Source organism: Chrysochloris asiatica, unplaced genomic scaffold (genome assembly GCF_000296735.1).
Source record: "Chrysochloris asiatica unplaced genomic scaffold, ChrAsi1.0 scaffold00007, whole genome shotgun sequence".
NCBI classification, from domain to species: domain Eukaryota; kingdom Metazoa; phylum Chordata; class Mammalia; order Afrosoricida; family Chrysochloridae; genus Chrysochloris; species Chrysochloris asiatica.
In genome coordinates, this window is record NW_006408525.1 from 3,889,330 (window position 1) to 3,913,032 (window position 23,703).

General features: G+C 36.2%; 1 protein-coding gene across 3 annotated transcripts in view; it reads right to left on the reverse strand.

The window, feature by feature from the left end:
* CCT6B (chaperonin containing TCP1, subunit 6B (zeta 2)) overlaps window positions 1-23,703 on the reverse strand; it is a 53,957-nt gene that overhangs the window by 21,003 nt on the left and 9,251 nt on the right. The window contains exons 2-10 of one of the 3 annotated variants that reach the window (XM_006832316.1): window positions 22,113-22,176; window positions 21,430-21,564; window positions 15,070-15,243; window positions 12,852-12,955; window positions 11,503-11,613; window positions 9,617-9,776; window positions 8,051-8,133; window positions 7,610-7,706; window positions 7,185-7,332 (exon numbers count right to left, since the gene is read on the reverse strand). In XM_006832316.1, the coding sequence (XP_006832379.1) occupies window positions 7,185-7,332; window positions 7,610-7,706; window positions 8,051-8,133; window positions 9,617-9,776; window positions 11,503-11,613; window positions 12,852-12,955; window positions 15,070-15,243; window positions 21,430-21,564; window positions 22,113-22,176 (1,076 nt within the window). The remainder of the gene's footprint in view (window positions 1-7,184; window positions 7,333-7,609; window positions 7,707-8,050; window positions 8,134-9,616; window positions 9,777-11,502; window positions 11,614-12,851; window positions 12,956-15,069; window positions 15,244-21,429; window positions 21,565-22,112; window positions 22,177-23,703) is intronic. The other 2 variants (XM_006832318.1, XM_006832317.1) reach the window with 2 other exon arrangements.

Genomic DNA, 23,703 nt, shown 5'->3' on the forward strand with positions numbered 1-23,703 from the left:
TGATGCATGGAGGGGATTGTAACCATGGCAATGAAATAACATACGATAGGATGAATGTAAAGCTAATGTTCTCCCATGTAAACTATCACACAATTCACAATAAGACATTAAAAAAAAAAAAAGACAGCAACCATAAAAAAAGGAAAATAATAACTATAAAGACAAAAGAAGGACATGGAAATGCAGCTACAGATGAGAAAAATAAAGGCAATAAATGGAATAAATAAAGAAAAAACACTTAGAAAAACTAGTGAGAGGGAAAATGAAAAGAAAGCAGAGTGTAGTAAAGAAAAATCAAAAAGGAAAAAGAAAGAAGGGAGAACCAGAAGGAAAAACAAAAGCAGAGATAGAAAACAGAAATTTCAAGGGAATGGAAAGAGAAGGGGGAGGAGAAAGAAAAAAATCATAGAGCAAAATTCAAAATCATAGAAAAGACCAAATTTACAAGTCTGATAGAGACTGGCAGAACCCCTTAGAAACCCTTCAAACCTGAAACTGAACCCACCCCATGGATTACCTTTCAGCCAAATAGCAGACAGACCTATAAAGTAAACAATAATACCTATGAGGAACATACTTCTCAGAACAATCAACCACACTTTTCCTAGAACAAAGTTCAGAGACAGGAAAGATGGATGGATGGATGCAAAAGGGGGAACCAAGAGAGAAAGATGAAAGAGTGCTATTACACTGAGGGAATTACAAGTAGTGTCCCCAAACAAATTTTGTATAAATTGGTTAATGAGAAATTAATTTGCCCAGTACACTTTCACCCAAACCACAACAAAATGTTTTTTTAAAAAATCAATGTATCGCTATATTTTGTTATTGTTATTAGGTGCCCATGTATCAGTTCTGACTCACAGCAACTGTCTATGCACAAGAGAACGAAACACTGTGGGATTCTGCCCCATCCTCACAATTGTTATTGTTTGAGTTCATTGTTGCTGACATTGTGTCAATCTATCTTCCTCATTTTCACTGATCATCCACTTTACCAAGTATCATGTCCTTCTCCATGGACTGGTCCCTCATAACAACACATCCAAAATACTTGAGACAAAGTCTTGCTATCCTTGCTTCTAAGGACTATTCTTGTACTTGTACTTCTTCCAAGACAGATTTGTTTATTCTGGCAGTCAATGGTATTTTCAATATCCTTCACCACTACCATAATTCAAATGCATTGGTTCTTCTACAGTCTTCCTTATTAATTGTCCAACTTTCACATGCATATGAGAATTGAAAATATGGCTTAGGTCAGGGTACACCTTACTTCTCAAACTGACATCTTTGCTTTTGAAAACTTAAAAAGGGGTCTTTTGCAGCAGATTTACCTAATATGGTTTGATGTCTTGACTGCTGCTTCCATGAGTGCTGATTGTAGATCCAAGCAAAATGAAGTCTTTGACAACTTCAATATTTTCTCCATTTATCATGTTATTTACTGGTCCACTTGTGAGAATTTTTGTTTTCTTTACATTGAGGTGCAATCCATGTAGTCTTTGATTTTTATCAGTAAGTATTTCAAGTCCTCTTCAATTCTAACAAGCAGGGTTATATCATCTGCATATCGCAGATTGCTAATGAGTCTTCCTTCAATCTTGATGCCAAATTCTTTCATATAATCCAGCTTCTCAGATTATTTGCTCAGCATACAAATTGAATACGCATAGTGAAAGGATACAACCCTCGCACACACCTTTCCTGGTTTTAAACCATACAACATTCCCTTGCTCTGTTGTATACACAGGTCTATATACAGGTTTCTCGTGAGGACAATTAGTGTTCTGGAATAACCATTTTCACAATGTTACCCATGGTTTGTTATCATCCACACAGTCTAATGACTTTGCATAGTCAGTAAAGCACAGGTAAACATCTTTCTGGTATTCTCTGCTTTCAGTCAAGATCTACATCTTCTTCTGAATCCAGCTTGAATTTCTGGCAGCTCCCTACTGATGTACTGATGCAACCATTTTTAAATTATCTTCAGCAAACTATATATTGTTGCTGTTGTTGTTAAGTACCATCGAGTCGGTTCTGACTCAAAGCAACCCTGTGTAGGGTTTCCAAGGAGTGGCTGTGAGTTTGAACCACTGACCTTAAGGGGTTCAAACCAACCATGCAGTCCATTGCATTATCCTACAGAGCCACACCAGAACGCCAAACTATATATTGTTTTTGTTGTTGTTGTTGTTAAGTACCATTGAGTTGGGTCTGACTCACAGTGACCTTGTATAGGGTGTTCAAGGAGCAATTGGTGAGCTTGAACCGCCAACCTTGCAGCTCAAACCAACTTTGCAATCCAATGCAAATAGTCACACCAAGACTATGTTATTAGCAACCAACAATCAGAAAATGAAGTTTTAAAAATACTATGTATGAAATACTTAGGTTTAAATCCAAAGGGGGAGGGGGGAACTATGTGCAAGATTCATACACTAAAAACTACAAAATCTTGCTTAGATAAATTAAAGATGACCCCAATAAATAAAGATAAATACTATAGCCAGGAATTAGAACAATCAATATTATTAAACAGATGTCAATTCTCCCCAAATCGATGTACAGATTCAACAACAATTCATTCAATTACAAACAAAAACCCAGCAGAGTTTGTTCAAGACTGACAAACTGATTCTAAAATTTATATGGAAATATCAAAAAAATAACATGGATAATTAATACTATCTAATCTCAAGACTGGAATGGCGCTAGAGGATAAGAAATGGACTGTTAATTACAAGATCAGCAGTTCAAACCCAGCAGCTGCTCCTCAGAAACCCTATACAGGGTCACTTATGAGTTGGAGCCAACTCAAAGGCACTTAGTAATAACAACAACAATCTCAAGACTTCTTATAAAGGAAGTAAATCAAGATAGTATGTATAATATTCATATGCAGATAGACAAATCAATGCAACAGAATAAAGAACCCAGAAATAGAACCATACATATATGGACTACTGATATTTGACAAAGGTGCAAGTGAAGGCAAGTCAGAGACAGAAGAATAGTCTTTAAAAAAAGGGGTCGAGACAATTTGATACCTAAGCAATAAACAAATAAATATACATATAGTGAGAGAGAAATTACATTACATCCATTCCTTGCATTTAAAAATTGAAAAATTTTTGTATTATCATATACTTGAAAATCATCTAAAATACACAAACTCTCAAACTCAACAACAGAAAATAAACAACACAGTTTGAAAAAATAGGTGAAAGATATGAAAAGAAATTTGATCAAAAGGTATAGATAGCAAATAAGTTCATGATAAGAGGCTCAAAATCAATTATCATTAATCAAATGTAAAATAAAACCACAAGGTTTGGGTTTTTTAAGACAATAATTTTTATTGATAGCAGCAGAAGTCAGGAGAACAATGAAATTCCAGTAGTCCTCAAGGTTCTTAGGGTTAGAGGATGAGAAGACAACAGGAAACAAGGGAAACAAGCACAGCCGTAAGAGGGTCAGGCTGAAACAGAACTGCTCCTGCAGTCCAGGGAGAAACTGGAGGCTCACAGCCAAGTATCTGAGGAGCCTCATGAGTTTATGTAATTAAGATTTGCATAAAGAGTATCATGCATAAAAGGTTAGTTGTTCTTAACTTTGTTAAAGAATTCCTTAAGTGTTTGTAATAGTTATGGTTCTGTGACAACTTGATTAGGCCAGGATTCCCAGTGGGTTGACAGTTGATATGTGCTTATTCCCACAGTGATGAAGCCTCATACAGGCATAGTTAAGTCTTTGAAGACTGGCTATGAGCAGCCAGTCAATTGAAAGGATGTTTCCTTGGGAGTGTGGCCTGCTCCAAATATACTGGACACACAGGAAACGCTCTCTCTCTTCTGCTAGTGACCTGTAAGCCATTTCATTTATAATAAACTTCTCTTTATACATATATATACACCCTTGGGAACCCTGTACAGGGTCGCTATGGGTCGGACCCGACTCGATGGCACTTAACAACAACAACATACACATATATGTTGCACTGGTTTTGTTTCTTCTCTAGAAAAACCAGCCTAAGACAGTGTTATTACTACATAGAGATACCTGGACTGCATGGTTGGCACAAATGGCGCTGTAGGATAATGCACTAGACCACAACATTCAAACACACCATCTGCTCCTTGGAAATCCTATATTGGGTCATTATGAGCTGGCCTCTGCTGTTGCCTCTGCCATCGCCAATTCAAGTTTTACTCATGCTCTTCCTTCTTGATGATCTGGGATCTTCCGTCTCTGCTTCTGAGATGATGCCTTTTAAACTTAGATGGAGAGCAAAACTAACAGATCCAAGCCTTAAGAGTCCTGTATACCTTATTTGCATAGTCCCACCCAATCACTGGAGTCCTGGTGTGGTGCTGCAGGATAATGCACTGGACCACAATGTCAGTTTGAACTGCAAGGTCAGCAGTTCAAAGCCACCAGCTGCTCCTTGGACAGTCTATAGAAGGTTGCTATGAGTCAGAATGGACTCAAAGACATTTAACAACAACCCAATTACATGGTGGGAATCAACAAGACTTTGGATAGAAAAGCCATATTAAGTAAATTCAATGCACCACATGCCAATTAGACAAATCTAACTCTATTTACAAAATTTCTTATTACTCCTATTTTATTGAAATATATTCTACATACCATAAGATTCACCCTTTCAAAATATACTTGTCAGTGGTTTTTAGTATACTCACAAGGTTGTTTAACCATCATTACTACCTGATTCCAGAACTTTTTCACACACACCCCAAAAAAACCATACCCATTAGTAGCTGTGGCTGTATGCTATGGAGTTGGTTCTGACTCATAACAACCCTGTATAGGGTTTCTGAGGCTATAAATCTTTATGGGAGCAGAAAGCCTCATCTTTCTCCCGCAGAACAGCTGGTAGATTCAAACTGCTGACCTTAAGGTTTGCAGCCCGATTCGTAATCACTACACTACCAGAGTTCCTTTCACTCCCTATTCTCGCCTTCAAACCCTGGTAACCAGAAATCTATTTTCTGTCTGTGTGCATTTGCCTATTCTGGGTATTTCATACTAATAATATAATAAGTGGTTTTTATGTCTGACTTCTTTCACATAGCATATCCATACCATTGTTTTTGCACCACCAGTGCAAATGTCAACATAGTAAAAAGAACATTATTACTAATATTATGAAAATAGTTTTAATTTCATGGACTCCCTGGTACTATATATGTATCAATCTTTAACAGGCATGAATCAATACTCCATTCTTTTTTCTGGTCAAATATCCAAAATATTCTTATCTTATGGATATACCACATTTTGCTTATCCACTCATCAGCTAATGGGCTATTGGGTTGTCTCCATTCTTTTAATAATATTTTATTATGTTTTTGGTGAAAGTTTACACAGCAATTTGGTCCCCATTTAACAAAAAGTCGTTTGCACTCCAGATCGGTGGTTCAAGCTCACTAGCGGCTCCTTGAAAACCCTATACAAGGTCGCTGCTTTGAGTCAGAACCGACTCCATAGCACATAACTACTACCACCATACTTACTATTCGGGGAGCATGCTGGTTCTGAAGGATAAGTATTGGACTGTGAACCACAAGATCAGCAGTTCTAGTCCACCAGTCACTGTGGGAGAAAGATGAGGTTTTCTACTTCTGCAAATATTTTCAGTCTTAGAAACCCTATACAGTGTTGCTATGAGTCAGAACTGACTTGTTGACACTTAACAATAACAACTACATATTGTTCAATGACATTGGTTACATTTTTCACAATGTGTCAGCATTCTGATAATTTCTCTTTCTGTGTTCTGTTTCCATTAATCTAGCTTCCCTGCTCCTTCCTTCCCCTTCCTTTCTTATTTTTGCTTTATGGTAAATCTTGACTGTTTGGTCTCATATAGATGATTTTTTAAAGAAACACAGTACTCATGGGTGATTCCATTTATTTCACAAGCCAATATGTTATTTAGCTGAAAGGCGACCTCTTGGTGTAGTTTTAATACAAAGTTTAAAGGGGATTTCAGGGTGAGAGTCTCGGGAGTTCCTATAGTCTCTACCAATCCAGTAAGTCAAGCCTTTTTTTGAGAATTTGGGTTTTGTTCTAAATTTTTCTCCCATTCTATCTAAGACCATCTATTGTATCCCTGGTCAGAATGACTAGTAATGGTAGCTGGGCACCATCAAGTTCTTCTGGTCTCAAGATAGATGAAGTATGGTGCATGTATGCTACTAGTAATATAGATTAGTTTCTTCTTCGAGTCTTTGATTTTCTGTTTTGCTCCAGATGAATAAAGGTTAATAGGTGTTTATTAGATAGCTACTTGCAAGTTTTAAGACTCCAGACACTATTTACCAAAGTAGCATGCAGAATATAAACTTTATGAACTGTATTATACCAATTAACCAAATTGTCCCAGAAGACTATGGTTGTTTCCATTTATGAGCTATTATGAAGAGTGCTGCTATGAACATTAATGTACAAGTTTTTATGTGGACATATATTTTCAACTCTCTTGTACATATACCTAAGAGTGGAATTGTTGGATATACGCTAACTCTAGATTCAATTTTTTTTAAGACCTACCAGATTGTTTTCCAAAGTTGAGATACCATTTTACATTCCTACCAGCAATAGGTCAGGGGTACCAATATCTCTACGTTCATTTGGTTGTGAAATGCTCTCTCTTTGTGGTTTTGATTTACATTTCCATAATGACTAATAATGTAGAGCATCTTTCATGTGCTTACTTTTTTTCTTATTATTTAAACATATGTATTTTTATTTAATTATCAACCTCAACTCCTTTAGAAGGAATTTGACTATAAATTATCAAGAAATAATGAATGTTGACATTCTTTACTAATTTTCTAAAATTACACTGCACTGAAGTAATGTGATAAGTTCCATCTGATTTTACTTCATTTTCAGAAATTTAAAAAATACATTCTAAAACTAAAGTGACACTATAATATTAAATTATTTTTTTATTTCAAATAAGCAGCTAATTAAAAGACTATTAAGATTGTTCCAAAGGATAAACCTCACAATCCACACTACAAATTGTCCAAAGTAAAATAAGAGAATAGTAATCACTCACATCTTTTAACCTATCATACATATCATGACAGATTTATTGCTACATAGAAAATACATGACATTCACATCCATCACAAGAGAGAGCTTACCATCCTCGATCGCGTTTTTGACAGCATGAAGCCCATCTCTTATGGCATCCTTGATTTGTGTGAGAGTATGCTTATTTGGTCCTTTCACCAACAAGGTAACAGAGTGAGGGTTAATACAATCCTCAATAAAAGTGAACTTTTCTTCACCCTAAAAGAGAATTTGAGAAGATATCACTTGAATATTTAATATGATTATGAAATCAAGCCCAAGTTTAAAATATTAGAATCTAATCTTCATGTGAAAATTTTTTTTATAAAGCTAACTGAAAATATGTTAAATGTAATTACATTATATTTGAATTCTAACATTTAGATATTACAGTGCAAAATCTGTCAACAGGTAAAAACCTGAATTAAAAATTTTAATGTTTAAAATGAAAGGGTTGAATGCTCACTTTACAACTGTTGCTCACAGAAATACTCACTAATGTATACTGATATACAAGACCAGCATGTCCCAAGCAATCTGCAGTGAGGTCTTCAAAAGAATTCACAGCTATTCCACCACAAGCAAGGGATAGTCTGAAATTACACATATGTCACCATACCTTTGGTTATAGAGAACAAAAAGACTGCCTTCTTAAAGATGGAAAGCTATATAACTCAGATAACAGCACCATTGCAAGGTTTTTAAAATTGATTTAAGAAGATAAAAACCTTCCTCATACTATCAACAAGTTCTGAGTTATGTTAACCTTGATTTTTAGCACTTCAATTATCTACAAAAATTAAGAACAAAATTTGGAATGTGTATAGTACTATTTTGCTCAAAAATGTTTACATATAAGTTAAAAGGAATACACATGGGATAATTTCAATTTAATCTGTCAAAAAAAATTGGAAAACATTATTATTTACAAGCTTACCTTTCCATATTTCTTCTTTTTGCTCTGCGGAGAGCTACTATGTCATGTTTTGCAAGAGCATCTAAGGAAAGTGGATCAATTCCCTACAATCAAATTAGCATAAACGTTACATGCATGCTTTAGGCAAGTAGTTCTCAAATTTTTTTTTGATCTCAGCATCACTTTACCCTCTTCAAAAATGTTAAGAATCCCCAAATTACTAATGTTTATGTAAGTTATAGCTATAAATACTTTCTAAAAATTAAAACAGAAATTTCAAAAATGGTTAATCAATCCATTTTTAAAGTTTCATATTAACATAAATAACATTTTAATAAACACTATATTTTCTAAAACAAAATATAATGAGAACAGTGGCCTTGTTTTATAACTTTACAAAACTTTTTGTCTCAACAGAAGATAGCTTAATTCTCACACCTGCTTCTGCATTCAATTTGCTATGATATATTTGTTTTGGTTAATGAAAATCTGGCATCACACAAATATATATTGGAAAATGGAGTGTCTTACTCAACTTTCCAAGTAAATATGGATATCCTTCTTTGATATAAGTGGTACTGCCTTAATGGCAGTTTCAATGTGAACTATGAAACTATGTCAATAATTCTTCCAACTCTCTTACATTAAAATCCATTCTTGACTCCTCTAATTTGAATGGAAAGTTTCATCAGATTATGCATTTGTTTAGTCATTTGGAAAACACTGATTCACAGAATTAGAGCTTCTAAATGTTGACACAGTTCATGGTTATATAATATATATTTTTAAAATTGTTAATATCAACACTGATATGATCAGAAAAGTCTACTAAGTATTGGGAAAGTATGAGGCTACAGTAGCAGAGATGAGTTTCCCAAAATTATCATTTTCATTTGAAAGTTCAAATGTTATCATTGGCAACATATACTATCAGTTGTTTTCCTTGAAGTGACCGTATCACACAATTTTATAAAAAACATCTACCAACTGCCCAAATCTAAATAACCACAGGTTTTTGTCAGTCATTCTTTCAAGTAAAAATGGCATTCTCTAGAAAAGGTAGCTAATTTATCTCGTAGCTCAGACAACTGCACCAGAGCTTTCCTTCAACCATCACATTGCAGAATGCAGAAATGCTTTGTGCATAGTTCACATTTCAGTATACACAATTCAAGAAGGAAGCATATTTTTATAAAATAAGATTTTAATAAATTGAATACTTTTTACTGCAATATAAAGATATTCTTTAATTAAACTGCCTTCAAAAAACCTGCAACTGTCTGGTGGTATGGCACTAAAGAATTCATTAACCACTGGTATACTTGGTTCCACTGGTTTGGTGTGTTCTAAGACACCAGCAATTTTACCCACCCTTGCTTTTGCACCATCAGTGCAAATGTCAATACAATGAAACGTATTGTCACTATGCTTTCAAAATCTGATTTAAGAAGATAAAAAATATGAAAATATTTTTAACCTCACAGACTTTCTGAAAAGGTTAGGGACTCCTGGGGGCCAAAGGTTATACTTTAACAGGCACTGAAGAACACGTAAATAAATAATTGAAATCTAATCTTGCTGTCTCACCTTTTGATTAATAACAACAAATCCTTTGTTGGAATGAGCACAGACTTTGTATTTCAGGTCTATTATTTTTTGTACTTTATCTTCAATAAATTTTCTTTCAGCTTTTACTAATTTCTCTTTCTCTTCTGCAGTCTTATAAAAGAAACCAGAGTTCACCTCTCTAAAGAATTAATAAAAATAAAAAAGTAGTAAAAGGGAGGGGAGGGAGGAGCAGGAAGAGGCAGATAAGGGTCTATACTAAAATTTGGAAGAACGGAAATCAAAAGAAACTTTAGGGTAAGCAATTGCAAAAAGTTATAAAGAGACATGGTTGATTGGAAAGGGCAAAAGGGGGGAAACGATATTAAGAGGCTTGGCTGTCTTTTGAACCTTGGTTTCCCTGGCATACCATTATAAAATAGACATTTCAGGGGGAGAGAAAGGAATAGCCAGAAATATCACCATAGAAAGCTTGTAAGTCCATCTTCAGCCTATAACAGATTGAAATACCTAAAATGGGACTATAACGTGCTCAGTGAAGGAGGCTTCCTGTGGAGCCTCTGCATTAAATAAGACCATAGGGGGAATCCTGAAAGCCACCCAGAATCTTCTGAGGTGGGAGATTTCCACTTGAAAGGACAAGCAGACCAGCCTGGAGTGTCTAGAAGAACAGAAGATACTTCTTGAAAGAAAGACCAACAGGAAAAATACAAAACAATAATGGCAGTCCGATTGACTACTACAAAAACAAGCAAGTTGCTTGCCCAGGAGACATCAAGGAAAGTGGTTGGGTCCCCTCAAGGCAAACCCCATTCCAAAACTAAAACTCAATGGGACTACACAAGCAGACATGCATTCTGGCTGTGACCACAGAACAGGAAAAACAGCAATGAAGCTGCAAGCTAGGACCTACAACGTTCAATAGACTCCTGAGAACCCACGCAGAGACCTGGTGGCCAGCAGTGTGGCAAGACCTGGGAACTCTTGGGCCCAGAGTCAGTGACGTAGCCAGAGTGGAGAGTGAAGCGTCCAGCAGATAAGAAATGAGGGCATGTTCAAAAGAACACCCACACTTGCAGATAATACCCACTTGACCTGGCTTCAATGGCTGGATGATCTGAGCTCAACTAGAAGAAGAAGAAAAAAAGAGTAATCTGATACAATTTGATGAACTTGACCTACACCTACCTGGATGCAGTAGCTCAAAAGATGAAACAATTCTTTACAGTGAGGATCATTCCTACCCTCTCATTACACAGCGTAGACAGGGATGGGCAACTTGGACATTGGCTACCCAAAATAGGGGCTACAAAGGCAAGAAGTGACTAGCTTACAAGCCTTCAAGAGTGAGCATAGATCCAGAAGGCACAGAGAAAGGCAGAATCTCCCTGCAGTAGTATCCAATCTGTCTGGATGGGGCTGATGAAAGGAGATGGGGATAGCTCTCATGCAGCACAATAGTGAATAACTGCTATCAGGAATGACTGTGAGGGTTGGAAATGTATAGGTAGACATTTTGTAGCAAACGAGGGGAGTGGTTGACTTTGCAGTCCAGGAGCAGAGGGCCCTGGGACCATCAAGGGAGAAGAGTGGAATGCGGGACCCTGCCCAGAGAGGCAGTGACACCAGAGATAGAGGCAGAGACGATGACATGGAGAGATGGAATGGCTGGGGACTCTAGACCCAGAGAGGGAGAGGGGCTGTGTGCTGACGACGAGGGGGAAGGTTTGCAGGGTATATCCTTTGGTTGGGTGATGATGCATGGAGGGGACTGTAACCATGGCAATGAAATGATATACAATAGGATGAATGTAAAGCTAATGTTCTCCCATGTAAACTGTAAACTATCACATAATTCACAATAAAACATTTTTTTTTAAGTTATAAAGAGAAACCAGCATACATACGTTTTTTCATATTCTAGTGATACATTGCAAATAAGAATAAATGCATCTTCTATACGCTTTTTCATATCTGGATGACGGGCACCATGATCCAAAACTAATCCTCTGATCATCCTATTAAAAATATGCAGTGTTAGAGGCTGCTATACATAATTGAACTAAATAAATCTGTGATTTATTTGGGTTAAAAAAAATCTGGGGTTAAAAAGAATATATAGTGTTTCTTACTTTTAGTATTCCAAAATGAAAACATAACTTACTAAATGGCTCATGAATAAGTAGAAAATCGACCTATTCCTATAACCATTAAGAAAATTGCACAAGCAATCAGAAATCTTCCCATAAAAAACACTTCAATACAAACAACTCAATTTCCGCAAAACAAATAGCAAGGGTAAAGCAATGAAAGGGGAATCTACAGATGAAGAAAGATTTCAGAGACAACTTAACCAAATACAAAGTGTATACTACATTTAAATCCTGATTCAAACAAAACTAAGAACAACAAATTAAGAGATGATTGTTGAAACTGGAATACTTATGAGGGAGCTTCCAAAGTTCATGGAAAAATGGAATTAAAAATAATGGAATTTTTCTACAAACATTTGATACCTCCTCCTGTTACATATGTAATTCTAGTAAATTATTAATTTTTAGATATGATGTCTTATGGCTATGCTAGGTAAAAAAAGGTATTTTATAAATATAGATACTTCACCTTAAAGTATTTACAGGTCTGGATTTGCTTCAAAATTGATGGACACAGGTAACAGACTCATGGGGATTCACTCTACTGCTACGGGATGTTTGAAATTTTCATAATAAAAAGTTTTAAAAGAATTAAGTCCAGAATGACAAGGTGCTACATAAACTTTCATTTTCTACGACTTTTTCCTTTTGCTGTGTTCCAGGCATACTTTCAGGGTCTCTTCAACTGCTATTCCCTTTGCTTAGAAGAACACTTCTTCCAGACATTCTTATGGCTAGCTCCCTTCTTTCTTCAGAGACCTTCTAGCTTTCTAATTTCTCATCAGAGTGGCCTTTCCTGTCCACTATAAAATCACACATGCTTATATACTTTCTAGCTTCATTAAAGTGTTTATCATCATTTATTTGTTTACCATCTATCTCTCCCCATTAGAAATGTAAGTTTCTTGGGGAAATAAATTCTGTTTTGCTTACTGTACATTCCCAGCACCAAGAACAGTGCCTAGCTCATGATATTCAATTAATATATTAATGAAGTGGACATTGGTGGGTGTTGAATGAAAGTCATTAATGAAGTTAAAGAAAGAATATTTGAAGATAAATATTTAAAAATCTGCATGCTGTCAAATTTTTATATAATTTACCTTGTATCCATTTCTGATTTATGCTTCATCTCCATGATTTCTACCATGAAGAGATCAATAGGATAACCCGGTCTTCTAACAGCCAAAACAGAATCCACCACAGCCTGAAAGAGAAGTGAATGAGAACAACCAATTATTTGGTCTATTAGACTACTGGCCCAAGTAATCTAACATCAGTCTAAGCAAGTAAAGAGTGTCAGACTGCAAAAGAGTGCATACCATCCTAGAAAACATAGGGAGAGGTCACAAGTGCCACTTTGTTATGGACATGAATAATAACCAACACCAATGTATACATTAGAGTTGATAGGAACTTCAGATAACATCAGATCTAACACTTTCATTTTATAGATAAGGAAACTGAGATATGATCTAAGGGCTTAAAGGTGGTTACGAATCGGGTTGTGAGCGGCAAGGTCAGTAAGCAGTTCAAAACTACCAGCTGTTCCGCGGGAGAAAGATGAGGCTTTCTGCTCCCATAAAGATTTCCAGCCTCGGAAACGCTGTACAGGGTCGCTATGAGTCGGAACTGACTCCACGGCACATAACAACAATAGCTAGTAACAGAACCAGGACTAGAATTCAACCCACTGTTCTTTCTACTATACCAACATTACTATAACTGCCCCACCAAAGAACACCTTAATAGGAAGAAATATAATTTAAGGGAAGAACTCAAATTTGCTGACTATAAAAGTATGAAGTTTTTTTAAGTCTTATGTTTTATCATGAAAAAGTTTCAATGTCATGCCACAATATATGTATTTGTTTTAATATGAAAATAGTTTTTCCCAAAATCCTAACGTAAAATTGACACTTAAGAAAGGTGTGTCTTATTTATTCTGCCACATATCCTCAGGTATAAGCAATTTGAGAAGTACAGCACAACATTCCCTATTGCTTTGTTCAGAAAATAATATGAAAACAACTGACTACAGAAATTAAATGCTAGGGTATGTTGTTGTTAAGTGTCCTTGAGTCAGTTCCAACTCATAGCCACCTTGTTCCAAGGCTTTTAAAAAATTTTTGCAGATAAGAAAATAAAAGATAAGAAAGCTTTATCTTTCTCCCGCAGAGTGGCTGGTGGGCTTGAACCACAGACCTTGTGGTTTGCAGTCCAGTTTTATTTATATAAATATATACATATATTTGAAAAAATTTACCTGAGGACTACATTATTAGCAAATAATGAAAAAAGGCCATATAGATAGTGAAAATATCAGTGTTTCTACAGTTCCAGGAGAACAGAGGCCCCAATCATGAGGGCTCCAGGCTACTTGATAAGGCCACTTGATAAATATGTAGTCCAACAGCAGAAATGCAGCAAGAAACTGTCTGATCTTAAACTGATTTCCCAAGTAGGCTTCTCTATTGGTTAGAACTAACCAGACAGCTGAGGTGTTCCAGCCTACTTGGTAATATTTAACCAAGAAATTAATAAGAGAACATTCTGATTTGCATGTCGATCTCATGTGAATTAAGTTGTTATGAATTGATCATTCCTGATTACTAATACGTTCAAGTTTTAGAAACTGAAAAACAATGATATCAAACTATAACCACCTGATAAAAGCCTTCCCAAAATATACAGCCAATCTTGTGCTTAAATTACTTAGACGCATACATGGCACTGTGGGTTAATGCACTGGACTGCAAGGTCAGTGTGAACCATAAGGCCCACAGTTCAAGCTCACCAGCCACTCCTCGGAAACCCTATACAGGGTCACTATGGGTCAGAACTGACTCAATGGCATGTACAAGAACAATACTCTACCTTTAAAGGAGAGTAAAACAAATAGGCATTTCCCAAACGTTATTTTTTTCTATCAAATCAAAGTGGTTTAACCATAAAGTACACTGTCAAAATAACTTCCCTGTACATCTACTCATATTAAAACTGGATCTCAAGGTTTAAAGAGACCAGTGTGTCATCCCCACAGCTTCCACAAGAGATGACACACAGGCAGCCAAGCCCCTCCAACTTTCAAGTAATTTAAAATCTAGTATTATCTTACCTCAGAAAAATTTTTCTAACTTTATTAAACTTTAGAAAATGGAACAAATAACACCAATCAAATCTAGTCTATAGGCAAATCTGTAAATGTTTGTGTCCGTATTGTATGTTCAAAAGAAGCGCATGCAATACTTACAGGAAAAAGTGAAATATCACCATGTGTCAGTATATACTCACTATGAATACAATAGTTTAACTACATACCTCTGTTAACATATCAGCCAGCTCAACATGAACTTTAGTTCGTAAAGATGTTCTAGCCACATCTAAGAGGATTTCTCTTTTCATCTCCTTTTTAACTTTAACTTCCTCCAAAACTTCAAGTGCTTTTGTCTTTGCAACTTCAAATCCTTCAGTTATTATTCTAGGGTGCAGGCCCTATTATATCAGCATAAAACTACCAATTATAAAGTATCCAACTTACAAAGCATCCAAAGTAAAATTATTTTTTACTATTAGCAGTTATGTCCAGAATCGTAACATTACCCATACCAATGCCACTCAATTAAAGTTATGTACGTAAAGGAGCTCTGGTAGCATAGTGGTTACGAATCAGGCTGCTAATCTCAAGGTCAGCAGTTTGAAACTACCAGCTGTTCTGTGGGAGAAAGATGAGGCTTTCTGCTCCTGTAAAGATTTACAGCCTCAGAAACCCTGTACAGGGTTGTTATGAGTCGGAACCGACTCTACTGCACATAACAACAACAACAACATGGAATGTATACAAACATTTTTTCAGGGCATCTTATTTGAAACAATCCCAAATTTACAGAAAAGATACAAATCTAAAACAAAACAAACTATAAGGTGTTTTTTGTTTCTTAACATTATGACTATATGTTGTATAGTACACCTTAACATTATGTTGTGTAGTACAGCTTTCTGCATGGACACAAAAGAAAAAAATACTTCTTTCACTACAGAGGAAAACAACCAGCACTGACTTGCAGAAAACTGGCAAATATATACCACCTTAACCACCTGAAGACAGTTAACATTACAGTAATAGGACAAAGAAATGTATTGATGTATTGAGAACATACCACAACTGTGGGGGCATTCCTGCTGAAAGAATACAACCTGAATCTAATGAGGAAACAGACAAATCCAAATTGAGGTACTTTCTACAAAAATAACTGAACTATACTTTAAAAATGACAGTGTCATAAAATACAAAGGAAGACTTAAGAACTATTCCAGCTTGAAAGAAAATAAAGTGACATGACAACTGAATACAGTGCATGAGCCTAGAGTTTCTTTTGTTATAAAAAGCATTATTGGGACAAGTGGCGAAATCTGAATTTAAACCTCAGATTAGGTAATAGTACTGTATCAATGTGTCACTGTCAATATTAATTGCTGATTTTGGTTATATAAGACAAGGTATTGATTTTAAGAAATACACACAGAAATAGTTAGATTATCATGTCTTTATTCTCATATCATTCAGGAAAAATAAAACATGTGCCTAGCTCACTTTCTTTTACATATATGAGTTCTGGTAGTATAATGGTTACGAATCAGGCTGCTAACCTCAAAGTCAGCAGTTCAAAACTATTAGCTATTCTGCGGGAGAAAGTGGGACTTTCTGCTCCCATAAAGATTTATAGCCTCGGAAACACTATACAAGGTCGCTATGAGTTGGAATTGACTCCATAGCACATAACCACCAGCAAGATAGAGATGATAGAGTAAGCTAGGCAATATTTACATGAAAAAGAGAGAAAGATAATATTTGGGGAATCTGAGTGAAAAAATATAGGAATTCTGTAACATTCTTTTAACTTTACTGTAGGTCTGAAGCAGAGCATAAAAAAAAAAATTTGTAAACAGTATTGTTTGTCTTGTAAAATAATACATAAACCTTATTTTTCAAACTTTTTGAAAGCTTGCACTTTTGTTGTTAGGTGCTGCCAAGTTTGGTTCTGACTCATAGCAACCCTAAGCACAACAGAACAAAACACTGTCCAGTGCTGTGCCTGTCTTGGTATTTTTGCTGTACTTGAGCCCATTGTTGCTGCCACAGTGTCAAGCCTTCTCCTTGGGTGTCTCCCTCTTTTTCACTGATCCTCCACTTTACTAAGCATGATAGCCTTCTCCAGGGACTTGTCCTTCCTGACAACATATCCAAATTATGAGAGATAAAGTCTTGCCATCCTTGCACCTAAGCATTCTAGCTGCACTTCTTCCAAGACAAATTTGTTTATTCTTATGGCAGTTCATGGTACTTTCAATATTCTTTCCCAATACCACAATTCAAATGCATTGATTCTTCAATGATCTTCCTTATTCACTGTCCAACTTTTACATGCATATGAACCATGGCTTGGGTCAAGTACACCATAGTCCTCAAAATGACAAAGAATAAGGAAAACCAAAGAAGAACTGATGCGTCTGAATTACATGTAGCAGATTGTTGTTGTTAATCCCCTGGAGTCGGTTCTGACTCATAGTGACCTGTATAGTGCTTCTGAGTAGCAGCTGGTGAGTTTGAGCTGCTGACGTTATGGTTACTAGTCCAATGCTTGTACTACATACCATACTAGACTTGAAGCAGATTAGATTCAATTAATTGGCTCCCTTCAAGCCTTTATATCAGCCCACAAAATAATTTTTAATTGGCATTTATTGAGCGTCTATGCCAGACATTATTCTGTGTATTACATACATAATTTAATTCTCTCAACAACACTATGAGTGGATGTTGTTATTATTCCTGACTCATGGACGAGGAAACAGGTTAGAAGAGATAATAAATAATTTGCCAACGACTGCCACACTAATAAGAGGTGGAGCCAGGATACTTACAATATCTGACTCCAAAGTCTGTGTCATTAACCATTTTATCTAAACATCCTCAGTTTGTTGTTGTTAAGTGCTGTCGAGTCAATGCTGACTTACAGCAACCTTGAATAGGGTTTCTGAGGAGTGGCTGGTGGGTTTGAACCAGCTTGTGGTTAGCAGCTCACTGCTGATCCTACAGTGCCACAGGACTTCACAATCTCTGATCTGAACTATGATTAGAACCTCTAGTCTTGACTCCCTTAAAACTGATCCCCAAATACCAGATATTTTAAATGGCAATCTGATTAATCTCTCATCAATATGTTAATGTTTGCTCCTAATACCAATGGGATAAAGTATAAGCTTCTTGACTCAGACATTACAAGCCCTCTGTGATCTGGACCTTCCACTGACTTCTTGAGATCCATATTTGTGCCCATTCCAAAAAAAGATGATCCAACAGATTGTGGAAATCATCAAACAATATCATTAATATCACATGCAAGTAAAATTTTGTTGAAGATAATTTTAAAATGGCTGCAGCAGTACACAGACAGTGAACTGCTAGACATTCAAGCCAGAGTCAGAAAAAAACATGGAATAAGGGATATCATTGCTGATGTCAAATGTTTCTTGGCTAAAAGCAGAGAATACAAGAAAGATGTTTTCTGGTGTTTTACCTTCTGTGCAAAGACATTCAACTCTGTGGGTCATAACAAATTTTAGATAACATTGAGAAGAATGGAAGTTCCTGAACACTTCATTGTGCTCATGCAGAATCTGTATATAGACCAAGAGGCAGTCATTCAACAGGAAAAGGAGATACTGAATGATCAAAATAAGGAAAGGTATGCCATCAGGGATGTATCCTTTCACCATACCTATTCAATCTGTATGCTGAGCAAGTAATCTGAACAGCTTTACTACATGAAGAAGAATGTATTGGAGGAAAACTAACAATCTACAATATACAGATGACCTTGCTTGCTGAAAATGAAGAAAACTTAAAGAAAATGAGAATCCTCACAACTAGTCCAACAAGAAACATCATGATAGTGGTGGTGGTGGTGTGCCGTGGAGTCTGTTTCAAGTCATAGCAACTCTGTATATGGTTTCTGAGGCTGCAAATCTTTACAGGAGCAGAAAGCCTCATCTTTCTCCATGTAACAGCTGGTAGTTTCGAAGTGCTGACCTTTAGGTTAGCAGCCTGATTAGTAACCATTAAAATCATGATAATTGGAGACAATATTGAAGTTATCAAAGATTACATTTTACTTGGATCCACAAAAATTGCCCATGGAAGCAGGAGTCAAGAAATCAAATGACATATTGCACTGGGCCACAAAAGACCTCTTTAAAGTATTAAAAACCAAAGATGTCAAAGGAGTGCCTGACCTTAAGACATGGTATTTTCAAATTGCCTTATACACATGTGAAAGCTGGACAAAGAATACGGAAAACCAAAGAAGAACTGATGCATTTGAATTACATGTAGCAAAGAATATCAACTATACCATGGGAGTGTCAAAAGAATGAACACATGTCTTGGAAGAAGTATAGTCAGAATGTTCTTTAGAAGCAATTATGGTGAAACTTCATCTCACATACTTTGGACATAGTATCAAGAGAGATCAGGCCCTGGAGAAGGACATCAGGGTTAGTAAAGTAGATGGTCAGTGAAAACGAGCAAGATTCTGAAGGACACCTAGTGACACAGTGACAACAACAATAGGCTCAAACATAGTTAACAATTTTGAGGATGATGCCGAGCCACACATTGTTTTGTTCTGTTGTTTATAGGATCACTATGAGTCAAAACGGACTCAGCGGTATCTAACGACAACATACTTGTACGGTCTCTTCTCTACTATTATCCACATGCAGTTCAACTCGAGTAGCATCAAACTCATAGTAGTTCTATACGCATACCAGCTTTCTGTAATTTGCTCATTCTGTTCCTTCTACCTGGAATGTTATTCTCCTTACCCTTCGCTCTTTCATCTGACTCACTCTTACTCATCCCGAAGACATAGCTCAGGCCTTATTTCTTCCAAAAAACTTCCTGCTGACTACCTGGTGCTAGTTTAAGCTATCCATTTCTCTTTATTGTTTCTACTAAGACCTGTGCTTTGCTTTACCATCACTGTTTCATAATTATGTTGATGTCTGTCAGCATCTCCTCTTCCTCCTAAATGCATTTATTCCTAACCCAGCCCTAATTGTGTTTAGGTTTCTTGCTTCCTCCTGAGCTTTGGAGGAAGCCTAGGCACAGCTCAAGAGGTAGACCCTGATTGGCCTAAGTGAATTTCTCTAAAAAGTGTTAGTGGTTAGAGGTGGACATAAAAGCAAACTTGATACAATCATGCTAAAGGATTTATATTCCATCCATAATTAGGTGAATGGTTTTCTCTTTCCCTCTCCTGTTAGAAGTAGGTAGCTTTGATTTCATCTGGCCATCTTACTTTCATGATAAAAATAAGCCTCAGGATGAAACAGCATTGTGAGCAGAAAAGGCAAGAGACAGAAAGGACTTGGGTATTCAATAACTGATTTTTTTTTTTTTTAAATCAACCACCCTGGAGCCTACCTTATCTCACTATGTTCTGCTATGGGAGATAATCATTTCCTAATTGTTTAAGTGAATTTTCCGTTTCTACTACTTACAGTCAAAAGCCTGCTAACTGATACAAGTAGCAGATATGAATTAATGTCTAATCCCCAATACAAAATGAAACACAGAGAAATAATAACTGTAGTAATTTGTATAGGTAATGCTTTGCTGAAATAGCCCTTCAAAGAGAAGAAAATGCAAATTCTTGGAAAAGAGAGATAAGGAATGCCAAGAAAAGAATACAGATTGAACAAAGGTACAGAGGTACAAATATGTGTGCTGATTTCAGAGGCTAGTGAGTAGAGGAGTCTGGCTCTAGAGTAAATGGTTTGTTAAGGAAAATAAAATTAGAAAGGCAGGTACATTTATAATGTGGAAACCTTCCATTTTTCTCTAGCACAATTTATTCCAGTTATTTATTTAAAAGGTATATGCATATGCATGTGAAAGCTGGACAATGAATAAGGAAGACTGAAGAAGAACTGATGATCTGAATGATGGTGTTGGTAAAGAATACTGAATATGTCATGGACTACCAGAAGAACCAACAAATATTTGTCTAGAAAGAAGTACAGTCAGAATTCTCCTTGGAAGCAAAGATGGTGAGACTGTCTCACATATTTTGGACATGTTGCCAGAAGGGACCGGTTCATGGAAAAAGATATCATATTTGGCAAAGCAGAGGGTACTGAAAAAAAGAAAGACCCTCAGTAAGATGGATTCACAGTAGCAGCAACAATGGACTCAAATATAACAACAGATGTGAGGATGGTGCAGGACGTGGCAGCGTTTTGTTCTTGTTGAGCATAGGGTCACTATAAGTCCGAGCCAACTCAATAGCACCTAACAATATAATTTGATTTCAACTTTATCAGTAATGTTCTTTCTTAGGTTAGCCATGGGAAGGTATATAGGTACATCTTTTACATACATATGTTCAATATTTCTTTTCTTTTCTTTTTTTTTTTTTAAGATAATCATTCCAATAAAAGGCATTAGTTTGGGGGGGTGGGGAAAGTTCATTATTTTTACTACTTGTAATCATCCAGTAACATCTTGATTTAAATTAACTTTCACCCTCTAAAATGAAATCATTTTACTAGTAAATAAATAACTTTCTACTCAAAATAAAATACTACATGAGTGTGACTTCTATAAAATTCTAATACCTCAGAAATGTAAAGATCAGCTTGCTTTAGTAACTCTCCAATAATTAGAACATTTGAAGTAGTACCATCTCCTGTAATGTCATCCTGGGCTGTTGCTACTTTTGCTATCAAGGAAGCTGTTGGGTGTTGAATTTGCTGGAAAAAACAACAGATTAAAAATGAAAAAGGATATGATAAAGAAGTAGTTCACCAAAAACAAGATAACCTAAGGGTCAATAGTAATATTAAGAAACGAAATAGGTTTCATTCTGTAAGTTTACAAGTTTTGTATTATCAACACTTAATAAATGTCAAGTCCAGAATTTTTAAATTGAGAACTAATGAGGTTTGAACATTTTTTAAAAGAGCCTTTGCTTCAGAATGCAATGACATTTTCAAAATAAAATTAAATCCTTCAATCTCAAAGATGAATACGTTTACTAAAACTAATAAAGGATTTTATTTTTCTATGTCTACAAAGAATATAATGCAGTGCTTTAAATTATGTTATTAATTTAGAAGTATGTCCAAGCTATTACTTGGACCATACAAAGATTTGGAAAAAGTCAATAGACATTTTTTATGGAGGTTTCATAGAACAAGTGTATCTCAAGATAGTATTTAGCTGGCATCTTGGTTTAAAAGCATACTGTGTTCTTCATTTAGGTTATTAAGGTACATTAATGTCCACAGCATCAGCTTACCATCTCATGGAGAAGCACGTTGCCATCTTTGGTGATTTTGATGTCACCTGCTCCAGAAACAAGCCTGTCCAGAGAACAGTGATGTTATTAACCTCACATGCAAGTCAAGAAGGCACTCTAAATGCATGTCACTCTACTACCCTTAATACAGGGAAGTGAGCTTAGAAATTTTCCATTGTACCATGGGGGACCTTACCACCATTTGCAGCCCACAGAATACTTTTTCTCCAGATGGACTGTTACAGCTATTTCATCCCAAATGGAGTATCTACAGGTTTAAATAGCAGTTGATGAACTGACTCCTGGGGTTCGACTTTCAGGCAAATAATTTGATGCTGTTGTTAAGTACCGTCAAGTCATTTCCAACTCATAATGACCCTGTATAGGATTTCAGAAGAGCAGCTGGTGAAGAGTCTACCTTGTGGTAGACAGGTCTGTAAAGTATACAATAAAACCAGAGATATACTCACTTTTTAAAACAATCAACCTAATGAGATCAAAGGGGCAGCATTTGCCCACTAATAAAGAAAGCTCTGAAGGCAGGAAAGGACAATGAGAACAGTAAACACAGGGAAAAAGTAAGACAAGTGCTGTTACATTTTAGGGATTGCAATGAATGTCACAAAACAAAACGTTTATGAATTGTTAAATGGAAACCAATTTGCTCTATAACTTTCACCCAAATCAGATTAAAAAAAAAAAAAAAAGTTAAAAAACTAAAAATAAAGAATGCTCATGATCATTACTAGTCTTTAGAGAATTGCAAATCAAAACAATGAAATACTACCTCACCCAAGCATTAATAGCAATGTTCAAAAAAAAAAAAAGGAAACAACAAATGTTGATGAGAGTATAGAAGCTGGAACCTCATACCCTGCTGGTGGGCCTGTAGAATGGTGCAATCTCAGTGGAAAATGGTATGGTACTTCCTCAAAAAGTTGAAAACAGATAACAAACAAAATGGTGCATTGGGTGGAAATGCAATGAGGAGCTTCATCAGCAACAACACAGAATACTGGACCAAGCAGGCTTAGGGGATGGTGTCAGAACTCTGAACATACAAAAGAATATTTAAAAGGTTGGAAGGCTTACATTTAAGGGAATTTGTAGCAGAAGCAAGAAATCCATTGCTTTCTAATCCAAGCCGCTCAGCTGCTCCTGAAGCTACCTTGTGGGACAAGACCAAGCTGGGGAAGGATCAGAGCAGCCACGGATACCTGACAGAACTGTGGAGGTAAAGATGTGGACACTCTTTTTTTATGTGTTCATTTGTCTCTCGCTGGCTGCACACCTCCATTCTGGTGACTAGAGGGGGTGCCTGAGCAAGTAGACACCCCACCCTCACCCCCTGGAGGGTTCTACTATGCATGCACACAGATGTCCTCGAAATTTAAAGTGACAGTTTCCAGTTAAAACCAAATGGCATCACAAAACAGTCATAGCTGGCCCTGAACTGTTTATCACTCGGAAAAAGGACTGAATGGGGATTGTGGAGCGGGTCAGGCAGACTGAAAAAGAAATAGGCTGAAAATTAAATCCCAAGTTACATCACAATAACCAACAGTGGCATCTTGAAATGTCTCAGGAAGAA